This window comes from Coregonus lavaretus, assembly GCF_964263955.1.
Source record: "Coregonus lavaretus genome assembly, chromosome: 39".
In the NCBI taxonomy this organism is placed as follows: domain Eukaryota; kingdom Metazoa; phylum Chordata; class Actinopteri; order Salmoniformes; family Salmonidae; genus Coregonus; species Coregonus lavaretus.
Window position 1 is genome coordinate 1,546,745 of NC_140026.1, and position 20,614 is coordinate 1,567,358.

General features: G+C 50.7%; 1 protein-coding gene across 1 annotated transcript in view; it reads left to right on the top strand.

Annotated features, from left to right (window-relative positions):
* LOC311112775 (F-box/WD repeat-containing protein 7-like) overlaps positions 1-20,614 on the top strand; it is a 58,626-nt gene that overhangs the window by 540 nt on the left and 37,472 nt on the right. The window contains exon 2 of the mRNA XM_084155916.1: positions 248-739. Within this exon, the coding sequence (XP_084012042.1) occupies positions 296-739 (444 nt within the window). The 5' untranslated portion in view covers positions 248-295. The remainder of the gene's footprint in view (positions 1-247; positions 740-20,614) is intronic.

The following is a 20,614-nucleotide window of genomic DNA, read 5'->3' on the forward strand; positions in this document are numbered from 1 at the left end:
AATATCTCCTGGTCAGATCACACGTCAAGGGGACAACTTCCTGCCTCTATATGAACTACTCCTCCCAGTTCTAACCCCCCTTTCCCCTCCCATGTCCTCTACTTTATTAAATCAGGGGATGCCCCATCTCTCCTGTTATCAAGTCTGAAGATAGGAGTAGTGTTGGTGGGTTTATGGAGGACTTTAACCAATGTCTAACCCCCTGTCTGTCTGTCTTGTCCCTGTTTTATGGATCTGGATGCTCCAGCCCTTCTCTTCTCATCTGAAGACGGTAGGGCAGTAGTCTAGTCTGGAGATGAAGCAGGATCCGTTGACCAAGGGGAGTAATACAGTTACACCCCGTCCAGGAAGGAGAGACTCTATAGGGGCAACGACGCTAGCCAGCACCCCCTCCTCCACCTCCTCCATCTCTTCCTCATCCTCTTCGCGAGAAGAAAGGAGAAAGGTGGAGGAGGAGGAGTATATTTGTCGAGAGGAGGAAGAGGGGGAGATGGTCAGCGTTTCCATAGTGACCATAGCGGAGGAGTCCTGCCCTTCGGAACCGTTTGGAACTGTGGGCGGTCACGTGGAGGTAGCAGCCAATGAGAGCGCAGTGAGGGATGGAGACGGCCAATCAAAAACTTCCCAGAGTACCCAGACTGAAGAAGAGGAGGGTGAGGAAGAGGAAGAGGGAAGGAACCAGGTGTTTGTCTCCGACAGTCTGACCCCCGGAACACCTTCAGCACTCCTCAACATCAAGGTAAGAACGCACCTCTCCCCTCAAGTCCAGAGACGCGATAGCCCAGTTCCTGTGTATGACACCCAGTAATGGGCCAGTTCCTGTGTATGACACCCAGTAATGGGCCAGTTCCTGTGTATGACACCCAGTAATGGACCAGATAACCACGCTGAGAATTTGTTATAAACAGGAACTGGCCCATTACTGGGTGGTATAAACAGGAACTGGCCCATTACTGGGTGTCATACACAGGAACTGGCCCATTACTGGGTGTTATACACAGGAACTGGCCCATTACTGGGTGTCATACACAGGAACTGGCCCATTACTGGGTGTCATACACAGGAACTGGCCCATTACTGGGTGTTATACACAGGAACTGGCCCATTACTGGGTGTCATACACAGGAACTGGCCCATTACTGGGTGTCATACACAGGAACTGGCCCATTACTGGGTGGTATAAACAGGAACTGGCCCATTACTGGGTGTCATACACAGGAACTGGCCCATTACTGGCTAAAGCAGGGTATTACATACAACCTGGCTCCTTCTACTGGCTAAAGCAGGGTATTACATACAACCTGGCTCCTTCTACTGGCTAAAGCAGGGTATTACAGACAACATGGCTCCTTCTACTGGCTAAAGCAGGGTATTACAGACAACATGGCTCCTTCTACTGGCTAAAGCAGGGTATTACAGACAACATGGCTCCCTCTACTGGCTGAAGCAGGGTATTACATACAACCTGGCTCCCTCTACTGGCTGAAGGATGGTATTTTACTGGTAGGTCCCAATGCGATAATGTTGTGGTGTGCCTCCATGCATGGTGCCCCCGCTGTGTGTATTGGCAGAAACATAATAGCAAGTTGAAGTTGAAGGGGTTGGGTGTTGTCATGTTGAAGGGGGTGGGTGTTGTCATGTTGAAGGGGGTGGGTGTTGTCGTGTTGAAGGGGGTGGGTGTTGTCGTGTTGAAGGGGGTGGGTGTTGTCATGTTGAAGGGGGTGGGTGTTGTCATGTTGAAGGGTTGGGTGTTGTCGTGTTGAAGGGTTGGGTGTTGTCGTGTTGAAGGGGGTGGGTGTTGTCGTGTTGAAGGGGGTGGGTGTTGTCGTGTTGAAGGGGTTGGGTGTTGTCATGTTGAAGGGGGTGGGTGTTGTCGTGTTGAAGGGGGTGGGTGTTGTCATGTTGAAGGGGGTGGGTGTTGTCATGTTGAAGGGGGTGGGTGTTGTCGTGTTGAAGGGGGTGGGTGTTGTCGTGTTGAAGGGGGTGGGTGTTGTCGTGTTGAAGGGGTTGGGTGTTGTCATGTTGAAGGGGGTGGGTGTTGTCATGTTGAAGGCATGCTGGGTAATATACAGTACCAATCAAACGTTTTAGAACACCTACTCATTCCAGGGTTTTTCTTTATTTTTACTGTTTTCTACACTGTAGAATAATAGTGAAGACATCAAAACTATGAAATAACACAGGCTTGATAATGTTGTGATTAGGTGAATCAGATGTGTAGCGCTTGGACAAAAACTACAATGATCACCTCTTTGGGTCCCCGGGACCGAGATTATGAAACACTGTCCTACATGACAGAGAATCAAAATACAGATCTGTGTCCATCTGTATAATATCTGTTCTACTCAATGCACTTCTATCTGAATGTTTTGTGATGTTGCGTTGTCCTGACTTCTGGCCTTCCACTGTCCTGTTCTAGAGGGGAGGTGTTGGTTTGGTTGTCTCCCCCCCCCCCCCCCCCCCCCCCCAAAATCTCTTTGTCTCTCATTTGTTGAAGCATGGCAAACGGTCTGTCTGTGGTGGGGCCTTTAGTCAACAAAGTGTCTTGGCGTTCTACTAGGGCTGGGAATGGCCATGCCAGGGACCTCACTATACGATACTATCACGAAACTTAGGTGCCGATTCGATACTGTGATTTGATGTTCCAAACATATTACTCACTATACGTCTGCTGCAGAGAGGAGAGAGCCATGATAAAAATGAGTTTTTTTTTAATCAGTCAGGGGAAATAAAAAGTGCTGAAAACATGTTGGCTCACTATTTAAAAAGATGGAGACCAAGCGAGTACAGCCGACTAACGCTACCTAGTGATTTTTCAACAAATGAGTCAAAAGGCCTTGCTCACATTGGCAGTTTGAAGTGACTCAAATTAGTTTTTTCTTTTTTTTTTCTTTTGCATATATGATTCGAATCTGTTCTTTTTCATTTGAAGTCTGATACAAATCTGATTCCTGGCCATGTGACTTATGTCTGAATGGTTAAATCTGATTTATTTGCCCTCCAGTGGTTTTTAGACTTATTTGTCGTATCTTGTTGCTTGCTAGCTACTCTGCTGACAGTTTGACAAGAACATGTGGTAGCTAACTAGCTTGTTCATTGTTTACAAATGAGTGAATGTGCTAGAAAGCTAAACAGCTACCTAGCTAGCTGGTTGACTGCTGTGGCTAGCCAAAAAGGGCTAGTTTTGAAAGTTGGATCATCTTATCCTTTGAGGCTTTAAACGTGTTCTTGCACTATGACTTTAAACAGCAACTGGGAAACGTCCATGACAGGCATTTTTGTCACCTTAGCTTGCTACATAACTCCTGAGTGACAGGAAGCACCACCACCAATCAGCTCACACACCCGTCGTTACTATGACAACTAGCGTAGCCACGTCAGGAAATGGCCGCTGTCTGAACACACACACACATCTGATTTGGTCACTTGTAACTTTCTGTTTGGACAGTCAGTATTCCTGGTTACTGATTTGAACGTTAACGCCTGCAGTGTGAACGAGGCTTTAGTATCTAAATAATATTGCGATATTGTAACTGTGGATGTTTTCCCCCGTCACTACATTCTGTCATCCTGACAGGTCTGTTCAGTGAGGTGACATCATACGATTTGAAGATCGAAATGACTTGATTTATAGATCATACATAATAGAGAATCATATCTGTTCTACTCAATACATTTCTATCTGATTGTGTGTTGGCTTGTATGTATGTATGTCTCCTCCTCCCCCCCTCCACTCCGTCCCTCGCCTCTCCTCCTCCCCCCTCCACTCCGTCCCTCCCTTTTTCCTCTCCCCCCCTCCACTCCGTCCCTCCCTTTTTCCTCTCCCCCCCTCCACTCCGTCCCTCCCTTTTTCCTCTCCCCCCCTCCACTCCGTCCCTCGCCTCTCCTCTCCCCCCCTCCACTCCGTCCCTCGCCTCTCCTCTCCCCCCCTCCACTCCGTCCCTCTCCTCCTCCCCCCCTCCACTCCGTCCCTCGCCTCTCCTCTCCCCCCCTCCACTCCGTCCCTCGCCTCTCCTCCTCCTCCCCCCCTCCACTCCGTCCCTCGCCTCTCCTCTCCCCCCCTCCACTCCGTCCCTCTCCTCTCCTCTCCCCCCCTCCACTCCGTCCCTCGCCTCTCCTCTCCCCCCCTCCACTCCGTCCCTCGCCTCTCCTCCTCCTCCCCTCCACTCCGTCCCTCGCCTCTCCTCCTCCCCCCCTCCACTCCGTCCCTCGCCTCTCCTCCTCCCCCCCTCCACTCCGTCCCTCGCCTCTCCTCTCCCCCCCTCCACTCCGTCCCTCGCCTCTCCTCTCCCCCCCTCCACTCCGTCCCTCGCCTCTCCTCTCCCCCCCTCCACTCCGTCCCTCGCCTCTCCTCTCCCCCCCTCCACTCCGTCCCTCGCCTCTCCTCTCCTCCTCCCCCCTCCACTCCGTCCCTCGCCTCTCCTCTCCCCCCCTCCACTCCGTCCCTCTCCTCTCCTCTCCCCCCCTCCACTCCGTCCCTCGCCTCTCCTCTCCCCCCCTCCACTCCGTCCCTCGCCTCTCCTCCTCCTCCCCCCCTCCACTCCGTCCCTCGCCTCTCCTCTCCCCCCCTCCACTCCGTCCCTCGCCTCTCCTCCTCCCCCCCTCCACTCCGTCCCTCGCCTCTCCTCTCCCCCCCTCCACTCCGTCCCTCGCCTCTCCTCCTCCCCCCCTCCACTCCGTCCCTCGCCTCTCCTCTCCCCCCCTCCACTCCGTCCCTCTCCTCTCCTCTCCCCCCTCCACTCCGTCCCTCTCCTCTCCTCTCCCCCCCTCCACTCCGTCCCTCGCCTCTCCTCTCCCCCCTCCACTCCGTCCCTCGCCTCTCCTCTCCCCCCCTCCACTCCGTCCCTCTCCTCTCCTCTCCCCCCCTCCACTCCGTCCCTCGCCTCTCCTCTCCCCCCTCCACTCCGTCCCTCGCCTCTCCTCTCCCCCCTCCACTCCGTCCCTCGCCTCTCCTCCTCCCCCCCTCCACTCCGTCCCTCGCCTCTCCTCTCCCCCCCTTCACTCCGTCCCTCGCCTCTCCTCTCCCCCCCTCCACTCCGTCCCTCTCCTCTCCTCTCCCCCCCTCCACTCCGTCCCTCTCCTCTCCTCTCCCCCCCTCCACTCCGTCCCTCGCCTCTCCTCCTCCTCCCCCCCTCCACTCCGTCCCTCGCCTCTCCTCTCCCCCCTCCACTCCGTCCCTCTCCTCTCCTCTCCCCCCCTCCACTCCGTCCCTCGCCTCTCCTCTCCCCCCTCCACTCCGTCCCTCGCCTCTCCTCTCCCCCCCTCCACTCCGTCCCTCTCCTCTCCCCCCCTCCACTCCGTCCCTCGCCTCTCCTCTCCCCCCTCCACTCCGTCCCTCGCCTCTCCTCTCCCCCCCTCCACTCCGTCCCTCTCCTCTCCCCCCCTCCACTCCGTCCCTCGCCTCTCCTCTCCCCCCCTCCACTCCGTCCCTCGCCTCTCCTCCTCCCCCCTCCACTCCGTCCCTCGCCTCTCCTCTCCCCCCCTCCACTCCGTCCCTCGCCTCTCCTCTCCCCCCCTCCACTCCGTCCCTCTCCTCTCCTCTCCCCCCCTCCACTCCGTCCCTCGCCTCTCCTCTCCCCCCCTCCACTCCGTCCCTCGCCTCTCCTCCTCCTCCCCCCCTCCACTCCGTCCCTCGCCTCTCCTCTCCCCCCCTCCACTCCGTCCCTCGCCTCTCCTCCTCCCCCCCTCCACTCCGTCCCTCGCCTCTCCTCTCCCCCCCTTCACTCCGTCCCTCGCCTCTCCTCTCCCCCCCTCCACTCCGTCCCTCTCCTCTCCTCTCCCCCCCTCCACTCCGTCCCTCTCCTCTCCTCTCCCCCCCTCCACTCCGTCCCTCGCCTCTCCTCTCCCCCCTCCACTCCGTCCCTCGCCTCTCCTCTCCCCCCCTCCACTCCGTCCCTCTCCTCTCCCCCCCTCCACTCCGTCCCTCGCCTCTCCTCTCCTCTCCCCCCCTCCACTCCGTCCCTCGCCTCTCCTCTCCCCCCTCCACTCCGTCCCTCGCCTCTCCTCTCCTCTCCCCTCCACTCCGTCCCTCGCCTCTCCTCTCCCCTTCCCCCACTCTGAGGCAGCACGGGAGAGTGGCTTTTTTTGTGGCGACAGCTGACACCCCCCCCCCCCCCACTCTCTCTCTCCCTGTCTTCAGAATGTCCAGCAGTGTGATTTTAGGGACATTCTCTATGTCCTCAGGGCCCGTAAAAATCTTGGAATGACCGGATGGAATTCTTACCACCATCATCCATCCATTCTCCTTCTCTCACTAATTTATTGAATATATACCAACGACCTTCCTTATACCTTATCTGACAGTCGGTTCAACAGGTACAGCAAGCTCTACAGCTAGATCTGGGGGAAATCAGGGAGCGGGTTTGCCGGAACAAACTTGTTTTTGAAAACCAAGGTTATGTTGGTCTGTTCCGACAGGAAAAGGCCAACACAGCACGGGATACAATTAAGCACGGGGGGTCAGAAACCGAACGACTAGGGGTGTAGCTAGACAACTGCTTATCATGGTCGTCTCAAATAACTAATCTAAGTATAAAATAATATACTGCATGATCAGAAGGAGAGCTAAATATTTACCGGGAAAGATTCTTAAGCAAACAACCCAAGCATGAATTGGGAGTCCGGTGAACTACTGTTCTGTGGTCTGGGGAAATGCATCAGCAAATGAAATTAGGAGGATGCAGATTGGACAGAACAAAGCAGCAAGGGATTGTTTTAAGCTGGAGATACGGTTCTTCTGTCGTAGTCATGCACAATGCTCTTGGTTGGTCATCAATTATGTTTTTGTTTTTTTCTCCAATGATCTTGTTATTTTATCTCACAATCTACACCATTTAAAACAGCCGAACTCCATTCACAACAGTATTCAGTAGGTAAGAGCAGACAGTAAGTCAATACTAGGAATAGATCTGTGTTATCCAAACTGACACCAGAAATGGCTAAATAACATTTAGATTCAGAGCAATATAGAAATTGAATAATTTATCTGAGCAAACCAGAAACCTTTCAATATATAAACTCAAACAATACTTTAGAACCATTTTTAAATATAATACATCGGAAGGTTGTGCAGGACTACGGTAGATGAAGGAATCAATCTATATTGAGAGTATTTATTTGGGCAATATGTCAGTGTGTTATGTCTGTAACAGTGTGTTATGTGAATGTGCTCATTATAAGTTGTATTTTAATGTTTTAAAGACTCTTTGATATGTCAGATTGGAAGCAAATCATTGGGATTCTTTGACTGTGTTTTACGTAGTGCTGTATTGCTGTATTTTAAACCGTTTCTTGTAGGCTATATTCAGCAGTGCCCTTCTGAAGTCTGTTTTGGTTTCCTTGTGTTATCAGCTTCTTCACTGTGTGTTCAGTCATCTCAGTAGTTTAGTGGTCCTCTGTTCAGTCATCACAGTAGTTTAGTGGTCCTCTGTACAGTCATCACAGTAGTTTAGTGGTCCTCTGTATAGTCATCACAGTAGTTTAGTGGTCCTCTGCTTAGTCATCACAGTAGTTTAGTGTAAATGGTGTTGGTTCTTCTGTGCAGTTATCACCTTGGCCACCAGGGGGACCCCAGATACCTGGCTTCTATCTAGTCCCCAGCACTGACTGTTGGCCCTGGGTTCCTCCTAATGCTAGACAATGCTAGACCTCATGTGGCTGGAGTGTGTCAGCAGTTCCTGCAAGAGGAAGGCATTGATGCTATGGACTGGCCCGCCCGTTCCCCAGACCTGAATCCAATTGAGCACATCTGGGACATCATGTCTCGCTCCATCCACCAACGCCACGTTGCACCACAGACTGTCCAGGAGTTGGCGGATGCTTTAGTCCAGGTCTGGGAGGAGATCCCTCAGGAGACCATCCGCCACCTCATCAGGAGCATGCCCAGGCGTTGTAGGGAGGTCATACAGGCACGTGGAGGCCACACACACTACTGAGCCTCATTTTGACTTGTTTTAAGGACATTACATCAAAAGTTGGATCAGCCTGTAGTGTGGTTTTCCACTTTAATTTTGAGGGTGACTCCAAATCCAGACCTCCATGGGTTGATAAATTTGATTTCCATTGATAATTTTTGTGTGATTTTTTTATTGTCAGCACATTCAACTATGTAAAGAAAAAAGTATTTAATAAGATTATTTCATTCATTCAGATCTAGGATGTGTTATTTTTAATTTATTTTTTTGAGCAGTGTAGAATAATCGCCTCAGGATATGGTCTGACTTTCGCTAGGCTACTTTGAAGCAAGGTAAGACATGCCTCATATGTAGTCAAATGTTCAGGTTTCAAACAATTTAAGTATATGTTTTCAAAATGCATACTGCCTCCAGCTCATTGCAAAGTGTCGTGTGAGGCGCTGATGAAGACTGACCAGTCAAATGTATTTCCATGGACTGGTATTTCCATGGACTGGTATTTCCACCAATCAAGAGGCTAAAAAACAATATTTCACAATGGGATTTTTCTTCTTCTCCCGGACTATTGGCCGGCGGCCATTTTATTTCTCTGCTTTACCATATTTTAACGGGCAAAAGCCAGCTATTACCGGCTAACGGAAACCCTGAGACGCCCGCGCACGCACACACACACACACACAGACACACACACACACACACACGTCACTTAGTTAGGCTACGCGCACACACACACACACACACACAGACACACACACACACACACACACGTCACTTAGTTAGGCTACGCACACACACACACACACACACCAGTCTGTTAGTTAGGCTACCTATGAAGCTTTGCCAGGATAGACACACAAACCTGGACAGAATTCCCAGGCAGCCAGCATTCCCAACAATCTGTACTATTCCCAGGATTAGAGTGACCATCCCATTTGAGATAAAGCTGGTTACAATCAAAGTCCTAGAAGACTTAAGTAGCATACTGAACCGTTAGTCTGTTGGTGAAGACTTCAAAGTGTGTTGGAATAAATAAAGTAGTTTGTTAAATCATTTACCCACCAGATGTCAGGTCTCTAAAGGTGGCATTGTTTGGAACCATTGGTGTGAAACACACGCAATGACTCTCTCTGTGTGGCTCTGTTCTCTGATCAATGTAGTTCATACACTGACCCAAAACCCATTCACAGATGTGTGTAGTGTGGTGTCTTCCTGTCTCCTCAATTCTCTCTGTCTGTCTCTCTATGTCTCTCTCTCTGTCTATGTCTCTCTCTCTCTCTCTCTGTCTGTCTCTCTGTGTGTTTGTGTTGCGTTGGTAGTGTCTTAGTCCTGCCTACAGAATAGTCCAGGGAGTTTACTCACTCTATTCCCTGTAGTTTTAGTGATGGACTATGGGATTACACAGCATAAATATGCATCAGTCTGGTTCTATAAAGATGGGTGGGGGGGGCTGAGGAGGAGTAATGGGGGGAACAGGTGTCTGCCTAGACATGACTGATCACACACACGAGAGAAAGGAGACTGCAGGAGGGCAGAACTTTAGTAACGTGACACTAGAAGAATGCTATAAACTATGGTCCCCTCTCTTTCACTCTCCTGCACTTTCTCTTCTCTTTCTCCTATTCTCTCGCTCTCGCCCTCTCTCTCGCGCGCTCTCTCCCCCTCTCTCTCTCTCTCTGCTCCTTTGGGGGACCGTTTCGGCAGTATAATTGGACATGATTTGGAAAGGCACACACCTGTCTATATAAGGTCCCACAGTTGACAGTGCATGTCAGAGCAAAAACCAAGCCATGTGGTCGAAGGAATTGTCCGTAGAGCTCCGAGACAGGATTGTGTCGAGGCACAGATCTGGGGAAGGGTACCAAAAAATGTCTGCAGCATTGAAGGTCCCCAAGAACACAGTGGCCTCCATCATTCTTAAATGGAATAAGTTTGGAACCGCCAAGACTCTTCCTAGAGCTGGCTGCCCGGCCAAACTGAGCAATCGGAGGAGAAGGGCCTTGGTCAGGGAGGTGACCAAGAACCCGATGGTCACTCTGACAGAGCTCCAGAGTTCCTCTGTGGAGATGGGAGAACCTTCCAGAAGGACAACCATCTCTGCAGCACTCCACCAATTAGGCCTTTATGGTAGAGTGGCCAGACGGAAGCCACTCCTCATTAAAAGGCACATGACAGCCCGCTTGGAGTTTGCCTAAAGACTTTCAGACTATGAGAAACAAGATTCTCTGGTCTGATGAAACCAAGATTGAACTCTTTGGCCTGAATGTCAAGCGTCACGTCTGGAGGAAACCTGGCACCATCCCTACGGTGAAGCATGGTGGTGGCAGCATCATGCTGTGGGGATGTGTTTCAGCGGCAGTGACTGAGAGGCTAGTCAGGATCGAGGCAAAGATGAACGGTGCAAAGTACAGAGAGATCCTTGATGAAAACCTGCTCCAGAGCACTCAGGACCTCAGACTGGGGCGAAGGTTCACCTTCCAACAGGACAACGACCCTAAGCACACAGCCAAATCAACGCAGGACTGGCTTCGGGACAAGTCTCTGAATATCCTTGAGTGGCCCAGCCAGAGCCCGGACTTGAACCCGATCGAACATCTCTGGAGAGACCTGAAAATAGCTGTGCAGGGATGCTCTCCATCCAACCTGACAGAGCTTGAGAGGATCTGCAGAGAGGAATGGGAGAAACTTCCCAAATACAGGTGTGCCAAGCTTGTAGCGTCATACCCAAGAAGACTCTAGGCTGTAATCGCTGCCAAAGGTGCTTCAACAAAGGTACTGAGTAAAGGGTCTGAATACTTATGTAAATGTCATATTTCCGTTTTTTGCTTTGTCATTATGGGGTATTGTGTGTAGATTGAGGGGGGGGGGGGGGGGGAGAACTATTTAATGAATTTCAGAATAAGGCTGCAACAAAATGTGGAAAAAGTCAAGGGGTCTGAATACTTTCCCAATGCTCTGTATATCGCCTGTAGTACTGTTAATTCCTATCATTTCTAATCTATCATTTTTGTTACTTTGGTTACGGTCATTTATTTTAAGGCATTCAATATTATTATTCCAGTCTTCCCGTTCTCATTGTCCGAGTTTGCAGTGTGAACGCAACTTGTGTGAGAGAACCAAGTTTTGGTTTATTTCATTCCATTTATGAATTTTGTCAATTTAGTCATTTTTGTTAGTTAGCGCACGCATACAAGTAGGCCTATAGGCTACCTGTGCCCGTTTGGGGATCTGATAGTATTTCTGATTGGCTTAACGCACCACCACTAATGAGCTGTGGAGCTTCTCAAAGTCATGTTTTCTTCACCTCAAACAGCAAGCAAACAAAGTCTACATCCATTGAGAATGACAATAGTTCCTCACCGTAGCCTATTTGAAAAATGTTTTCAGCTCTCTCCCTTTCGATAACCACTCAGCATTAAAGGGGGAAAAAATGTCATGCTCTGATCTGGTGGAAAAGTCATAAAATAGGCCTACCTGATTTACTTCTTCTTGGACTTCTTATCAGTGCCTGACTGAAATAGGTTCCGGTACTCATTTTGGGTGCTGGTACTGTTTGTATATTTACGTGCAGGAGGTCCGCAAAACTTTTAAGCTAATATTCTATAAGAGGAACAGGAGCTTTGGACACCTTGTAGAGTCCTGACAAGTCCTGAGTAGAGTCCTGACAAGTCCTGAGTAGAGTCCATGCCCCTGTTCAATGGGGGGTTACAACTCCAATAGTAGGAAGGTGTTCCTAATGTTTTGTACACTCAGTGTATACAGTGGGGGAGAAAATGTAATGATTTAATGATAGATGATTTTTTTTTTTAATTGCTTGCTTACATTGCTTTGACAATGTAAATACAGTGGGGGAAAAAAGTATTGTCAGCCACCAATTGTGCAAGTTCTCCCACTTAAAAAGATGAGAGAGGCCTGTAATTTTCATCATAGGTACACGTCAACTATGACAGACAAATTTAGGGGAAAAAATCCAGAAAATCACATTGTAGGATTTTTAATGAATTTATTTGCAAATTATGGTGGAAAATAAGTATTTCGTCACCTACAAACAAGCAAGATTTCTGGCTCTCACAGACCTGTAACTTCTTCTTTAAGATGCTCCTCTGTCCTCCACTCGTTACCTGTATTAATGGCACCTGTTTGAACTTGTTATCAGTATAAAAGACACCTGTCCACAACCTCAAACAGTCACACTCCAAACTCCACTATGGCCAAGACCAAAGAGCTGTCAAAGGACACCAGAAACAAAATTGTAGACCTGCACCAGGCTGGGAAGACTGAATCTGCAATAGGTAAGCAGCTTGGATTGAAGAAATCAACTGTGGGAGCAATTATTAGGAAATGGAAGACATACAAGACCACTGATAATCTCCCTCGATCTGGGGCTCCACGCAAGATCTCACCCCGTGGGGTCAAAATGATCACAAGAACGGTGAGCAAAAATCCCAGAACCACACGGGGGGACCTAGTGAATGACCTGCAGAGAGCTGGGACCAAAGTAACAAAGCCTACCATCAGTAACACACTACGCCGCCAGGGACTCAAATCCTGCAGTACCAGACGTGTCCCCCTGCTTAAGCCAGTACATGTCCAGGCCCGCCTGAAGTTTGCTAGAGTGCATTTGGATGATCCAGAAGAGGATTGGGAGAATGTCAGATGAAACCAAAATATAACTTTTTGGTAAAAACTCAACTCGTCGTGTTTGGAGGACAAAGAATGCTGAGTTGCATCCAAAGAACACCATACTTACTGTGAAGCATGGGGGTGGAAACATCATGCATTGGGGCTGTTTTTCTGCAAAGGGACCAGGACGACTGATCCGTGTAAAGGAATGAATGAATGGGGCCATGTATCGTGAGATTTTGAGTGAAAACCTCCTTCCATCAGCAAGGGCATTGAAGATGAAACGTGGCTGGGTCTTTCAGCATGACAATGATCCCAAACACACCGCCCGGGCAACGAAGGAGTGGCTTCGTAAGAAGCATTTCAAGGTCCTGGAGTGGCCTAGCCAGTCTCCAGATCTCAACCCCCATAGAAAATCTTTGGAGGGAGTTGAAAGTCTGTTGCCCAGCGACAGCCCCAAAACATCACTGCTCTAGAGGAGATCTGCATGGAGGAATGGGCCAAAATACCAGCAACAGTGTGTGAAAACCTTGTGAAAACGTTTGACCTGTGTCATTGCCAACAAAGGGTATATAACAAAGTATTGAGAAACTTTTGTTATTGACCAAATACTTATTTTCCACCATAATTTGCAAATAAATTCATAAAAAATCCTACAATGTGATTTTCTGGATTTTTTTTTCTCATTTTGTCTGTCATAGTTGACGTGTACCTATGATGAAAATTACAGGCCTCTCTCATCTTTTTAAGTGGGAGAACTTGCACAATTGGTGGCTGACTAAATACTTTTTTTCCCCATTGTATTTACATTGTCAAAGCAATGTAAGCAAGCAATTTAAAAAAAAATCATCTATCATTAAATGAACAGTAAACATTACTCACTAAAGTTTCAAAAGAACAGAGTATTTTCAAATGTTATATTATGGCCGTGTACAGTGTTGTAACAATGTGCAAATAGTTGAAGTACATAAGGGCACAGATAAACGAGTTTCTGTGAAAGCGAGTCCTTCAAGATGGACCTCCATATCTTGGATGGAAACATTCAAATCTGGTCCTCTGTAGCTCAATTGGTAGAGCATTGCGCTTGTAACGCCAGGGTAGTGGGTTCGATCCCCGGGACCACCCATACGTAAAAATGAATGCACACATGACTGTAAGTCGCTTTGGATAAAAGCGTCTGCTAAATGGCTTATTATTATTATTATTATTATTATAGATCAACAGAAATATATATGGGTTATATTTAGGCTACAATTGTGTTTGTGCTTGGTTACCCACACTGGTATTTTACCTAATAGATATGGGAGTTTATCAAAATTGGATTTGTTTTCGAATTCTTTGTGGGTCTGTGTAATCTGAGGGAAATGTCTCTGATATGGTCATACAGCGTCTCTCCCCTCCCCTCTGTTCTCTCCGCATTCCTCTTTAGCAGCCTGACGATGCAGTGTCTCCCGGTAGGTTTGGCAGTCTGTATGAGATCTGCCTCGCCTCTCTCTGCGCTTATACGGCTGGCTAGCTAGGTTCATGCCGTTAAAGCTAACTTGCGTCAAGTTTTATTAGTCGTATGTACGGGATACGCATGTTATACATCGTCCAAACGAAATGCTTTCTTGCATGTTCCGTCTCCACGATGCAACAACAATAAGAAATAGTAATAAAAAATTTTTTTAGCTTATAGCGTCGCATTGGGGAGAGGAAAATAGGCTTGCCCTGGAGCATGCCGGTAGCGGCAGGCAACGTTAAGGTTGGCTCTAACTGAGGGAGGAGAGGTGGGAGGATTTTTGCCTTCGGACAAGAGGAGAACTACCGATCTTTCTCGAGCTGTGGAGTTGTGCTACCTTGAAGGAGATACGAGCTGAAGGGCGTTATAACGGAGCTGAAGGGCGTTATAACGGAGGAATACAATCACCATGGGGTTCTACGGCACGGTGAAACTCATCTTCTATAAAGTGAGTGGCGGGGTTATTATTATTATTTTACCCACCGGATTCGCTCCTTTTTTCTACCGGGAATTTGAGAAGTATGATTTAAAATCTCTGGGCTAAAGACACTATGATAATACTGTGTAATGCCGTTATATAGCTGGGTGGCGGTCTAGTTGTGTGGCTATGACAGGGCTTCTCCCTCTAGTGAAGACAAATAGACCACTGCGGAATAGAGATGGAGAGACAGTACGTGACGCGCCCGTTCTCTTGATTTAGTAAATGTACTCTGAAATGTAGCCTACAGAATATAGCCTAACAGAAGCTAAATGGATATCATTGCTTGGCCACATTCAGCCATATATTCGTCTTGTTCCCTGGGCCGCGGTGTGTATAAGCTATAATGGGAGAGAAGGTGTTGGCGAGTCGACGAATGAATGTGCGGCCGGGGTAGGGAGAAACGGATTGATAAGGAACAGACAGCTAATGTGTGTGTGTGTTGACCTGACAGAGCCAAAGTTTGTTCGTGGTTGATTAGGCTAAATCAATTTGAAAGTGGTGTTACACAAACACACACACCCTGTGTGTCGCAGCAACTGGAGTTCCCGCCCGGGTTTTTGCACGGTGCGGGTGGTATGGTTTCACCCGGCTTGGGGTTAATGTGTGTTCCTTCATAAATAAATAAATATATATATATATATATATATATATATATATATATATATATATATATATATATATATATATATATATATATATAGCTGAGTGGTGTGTTGCGTCCCCAACCAAATCAGAGGTGTGTGTGTGTTTTGAATTGAGTATTTCATCCTTATACGTGTGTGAGAGATGTCTGCTACCTATCGCTGTTACCGACCTTCGCTCCGAACCCGGAACAGCCTGTAGAGTCAGTTCTCTGTTGGCTATTATAGGAGAACTTTCGGTGCGCTCCACACATTCCTGTCATTTTCGGCGTGCTTGTCATTCAGGGCAGTTGAGGTGCGGTTGGTTGGTTGGTTAGAAACGGGTATGGAGGAGAGGGAGTGCAAGGTTTTCATTCAAATCACTTTCTCCTTTTTAAAAACGCAAGAAATACTCCAGTTTTGCCATTCACTAATCTAAACATGTTTATTAGAGTGAGGTGATGATAGTAATTCGTTGTCATGACATTTCCTTCTTTTGAAATCCATTTATAACTCTTGATCAACGTTTTAATGTTTTGAACATTTATAAACCGTTTTAAACTCCGCTATAACAGGGTATTGGGAGCTGGTGGCAGCAGACAGTGCATTGATTAGGACTCCATCTGTGTGCTGAGAGGGAGAAGCCCACCCACTCACAGAGAGAGGGAGCAAGCCCACCCACTCACAGAGAGAGGGAGCAAGCCCACCCACTCACAGAGAGAGGGAGCAAGCCCACCCACTCACAGAGAGAGGGAGCAAGCCCACCCACCCACTCACAGAGAGAGGGAGCAGCCCGCCCACCCACTCACAGAGAGAGGGAGCAGCCCACCCACCCACTCACAGAGAGAGGGAGCAGCCCACCCACCCACTCACAGAGAGAGGGAGCAGCCCACCCACCCACTCACAGAGAGAGGGAGCAGCCCACCCACCCACTCACAGAGAGAGGGAGCAGCCCACCCACCCACTCACAGAGGGAGCAGCCCACCCACCCACTCACAGAGAGCAGCCCACCCACCCACTCACAGAGAGAGGGAGCAAGCCCACCCACCCACTCACAGAGAGAGGGAGCAGCCCACCCACCCACTCACAGAGAGAGGGAGCAGCCCACCCACCCACTCACAGAGGGAGCAGCCCACCCACCCACTCACAGAGAGAGCAGCCCACCCACCCACTCACAGAGAGAGGGAGCAAGCCCACCCACCCACTCACAGAGAGAGGGAGCAAGCCCACCCACCCACTCACAGAGAGAGGGAGCAAGCCCACCCACCCACTCACAGAGAGAGGGAGCAAGCCCACCCACCCACTCACAGAGAGAGGGAGCAAGCCCACCCACCCACTCACAGAGAGAGGGAGCAAGCCCACCCACCCACTCACAGAGAGAGGGAGCAAGCCCACCCACCCACTCACAGAGAGAGGGAGCAAGCCCACCCACTCACTCACTCACAGAGAGAGGGAGCAAGCCCACCCACTCACTCACTCACAGAGAGAGGGAGCAAGCCCACCCACTCACTCACAGAGAGAGGGAGCAAGCCCACCCACTCACTCACAGAGAGAGGGAGCAAGCCCACCCACTCACTCACAGAGGGAGCAAGCCCACCCACTCACTCACAGAGAGAGGGAGCAAGCCCACCCACTCACTCACAGAGAGAGGGAGCAAGCCCACCCACTCACTCACAGAGAGAGGGAGCAAGCCCACCCACTCACTCACAGAGAGAGGGAGCAAGCCCACCCACCCACTCACTCACACAGAGAGAGGGAGCAAGCCCACCCACCCACTCACTCACACAGAGAGAGGGAGAAAGCCCACCCACCCACTCACTCACACAGAGAGAGGGAGCAAGCCCACCCACCCACTCACTCACAGAGAGAGGGAGCAAGCCCACCCACCCACTCACTCACAGAGAGAGGGAGCAAGCCCACCCACCCACTCACTCACAGAGAGAGGGAGCAAGCCCACCCACCCACTCACTCACAGAGAGAGGGAGCAAGCCCACCCACCCACTCACTCACAGAGAGAGGGAGCAAGCCCACCCACCCACTCACTCACAGAGAGAGGGAGCAAGCCCACCCACCCACTCACTCACAGAGAGAGGGAGCAAGCCCACCCACCCACTCACTCACAGAGAGCGGGAGCAAGCCCACCCACCCACTCACTCACAGAGAGAGGGAGCAAGCCCACCCACCCACTCACTCACAGAGAGAGGGAGCAAGCCCACCCACCCACTCACTCACTCACAGAGAGAGGGAGCAAGCCCACCCACCCACTCACTCACTCACAGAGAGAGGGAGCAAGCCCACCCACCCACTCACTCACAGAGAGAGGGAGCAAGCCCACCCACCCACTCACTCACAGAGAGAGGGAGCAAGCCCACCCACCCACTCACTCACTCACAGAGAGAGGGAGCAAGCCCACCCACCCACTCACTCACTCACAGAGAGAGGGAGCAAGCCCACCCACCCACTCACTCACTCACAGAGAGAGGGAGCAAGCCCACCCACCCACTCACTCACTCACAGAGAGAGGGAGCAAGCCCACCCACCCACTCACTCACTCACAGAGAGAGGGAGCAAGCCCACCCACCCACTCACTCACTCACAGAGAGAGGGAGCAAGCCCACCCACCCACTCACTCACTCACAGAGAGAGGGAGCAAGCCCACCCACCCACTCACTCACTCACAGAGAGAGGGAGCAAGCCCACCCACCCACTCACTCACAGAGAGAGGGAGCAAGCCCACCCACTCACTCACTCACAGAGAGAGGGAGCAAGCCCACCCACTCACTCACTCACAGAGAGAGGGAGCAAGCCCACCCACTCACTCACTCACAGAGAGAGGGAGCAAGCCCACCCACTCACTCACTCACAGAGAGAGGGAGCAAGCCCACCCACTCACTCACTCACAGAGAGAGGGAGCAAGCCCACTCACTCACTCACAGAGAGAGGGAGCAAGCCCACCCACTCACTCACTCACAGAGAGAGGGAGCAAGCCCACCCACTCACTCACTCACAGAGAGAGGGAGCAAGCCCACCCACCCACTCACTCACAGAGAGAGGGAGCAAGCCCACCCACCCACTCACTCACAGAGGGAGCAAGCCCACCCACCCACTCACTCACAGAGAGGGAGCAAGCCCACCCACTCACTCACTCACAGAGAGAGGGAGCAAGCCCACCCACTCACTCACTCACAGAGAGAGGGAGCAAGCCCACCCACTCACTCACTCACAGAGGGAGCAAGCCCACCCACTCACTCACTCACAGAGAGAGGGAGCAAGCCCACCCACTCACTCACAGAGAGAGGGAGCAAGCCCACCCACTCACTCACAGAGAGAGGGAGCAAGCCCACCCACTCACAGAGAGAGGGAGCAAGCCCACCCACTCACAGAGAGAGGGAGCAAGCCCACCCACCCACTCACTCACAGAGGGAGCAAGCCCACCCACCCACTCACTCACAGAGAGGGAGCAAGCCCACCCACTCACTCACTCACAGAGAGAGGGAGCAAGCCCACCCACTCACTCACTCACAGAGAGAGGGAGCAAGCCCACCCACTCACTCACTCACAGAGAGAGGGAGCAAGCCCACCCACTCACTCACTCACAGAGGGAGCAAGCCCACCCACTCACTCACTCACAGAGAGAGGGAGCAAGCCCACCCACTCACTCACAGAGAGAGGGAGCAAGCCCACCCACTCACTCACAGAGAGAGGGAGCAAGCCCACCCACTCACAGAGAGAGGGAGCAAGCCCACCCACTCACAGAGAGAGGGAGCAAGCCCACCCACTCACAGAGAGAGGGAGCAAGCCCACTCACTCACAGAGAGAGGGAGCAAGCCCACCCACTCACTCACTCACAGAGGGAGCAAGCCCACCCACTCACTCACTCACAGAGGGAGCAAGCCCACCCACTCACTCACTCACAGAGGGAGCAAGCCCACCCACTCACAGAGAGAGGGAGCAAGCCCACCCACTCACAGAGAGAGGGAGCAAGCCCACCCACTCACAGAGAGAGGGAGCAAGCCCACCCACTCACAGAGAGAGGGAGCAAGCCCACCCACTCACAGAGAGAGGGAGCAAGCCCACCCACTCACAGAGAGAGGGAGCAGCCCACCCACTCACAGAGAGAGGGAGCAAGCCCACCCACTCACTCACTCACAGAGGGAGCAAGCCCACCCACTCACAGAGAGAGGGAGCAAGCCCACCCACTCACCCACTCACAGAGAGAGGGAGCAAGCCCACCCACTCACAGAGAGAGGGAGCAAGCCCACCCACCCACAGAGAGAGGGAGCAAGCCCACCCACTCAAAGAGTTGGGTGCGCCCCCCTGGCGGAACATGTGACCCCGTGGAACATGCTTTTTTTCCCCGCAGGGAGTAGTTTTTTTTTTGTTGCACCGAACAAGAGCACACAGAGCAGGAGATATGAAGTGCAGATAACAAACCCTTAAGAGACACCATGGAAACATATTCAACTGGGATGAAAAGAAAGGCGGAGAGAGACGGAGATGATGAGACAAACGTACGTCTCCCGAAAGCTACGACGAGGAAATATGACGAAGCGTATGTAGCGCTTGGCTTCACTGTGACTACGGTGGGAGACGAGGAAAGACCGGTGTGTTTACTGTGTCTAAAAACGTTGGCAGCGGACAGCACGAAGCCAAATAAATGAAGGCGTCACTTAAAATACATTACAGCCCAATCACGCTGATGAAGCCGCTTGAGTTTTTTCAGCGAAAACGTGCCGGATATTGGCAACAATCGTCGCGCTTTGTGAATGCTACTTCAGTAAACCAGCGAGCACTGTTAGCATCATATAAGGTGGCGTACCAAATGGCTCAGTGCAGAAAGACCCCACTCCATAGCAGAGGAGCTGATACTGCCTGCATTATTAGACATGGTCTCTGTCATGCTGGATGACGCAAGTGCTGCAAAAATTAAGACTATCCCTCTGTCCAATGACACCGTCGCCAGACGTGTATAAATGACATCGCTAATGATCTTAAAAGATCAGCTGGTAGATAAACTCAAAGACAAACGTTTTGCCTTACAGTTCGATGAAGCAACTGACAGCAACAAAGACTGTTTGTTTATCGTTTATGTACTTTTTGACATGACAAACTCCCTGTGTGAGGATCTACTTTTTTGTAAATATGTCAGAGACAGAGCCACAGCTGAAGATCTATTCAAAATGCTGAACTGCTTCCTGACTGAGAATGGGCTAAAGTGGGAGAACTGCATTGGTGTTTGCAGTGATGGTGCACAGACCACGGCAGGGATGAGAAAAGGACTTCGGGCACTCATCAAGAAGGCCTCACCTAATGCTGAGTGGACACACCGTGTTATACACAGAGAAGCACTGGCTTCAAGGCACCTTTCCTCTGAATTAAGTGAGGTTATGACTGACGTTGTAGGTGTAGTCAATTTTTATAAAGACCAGACCACTAAAAACAAGAGTCTTCTCTGCTATCTGTGAGGAGATGGGAGCTG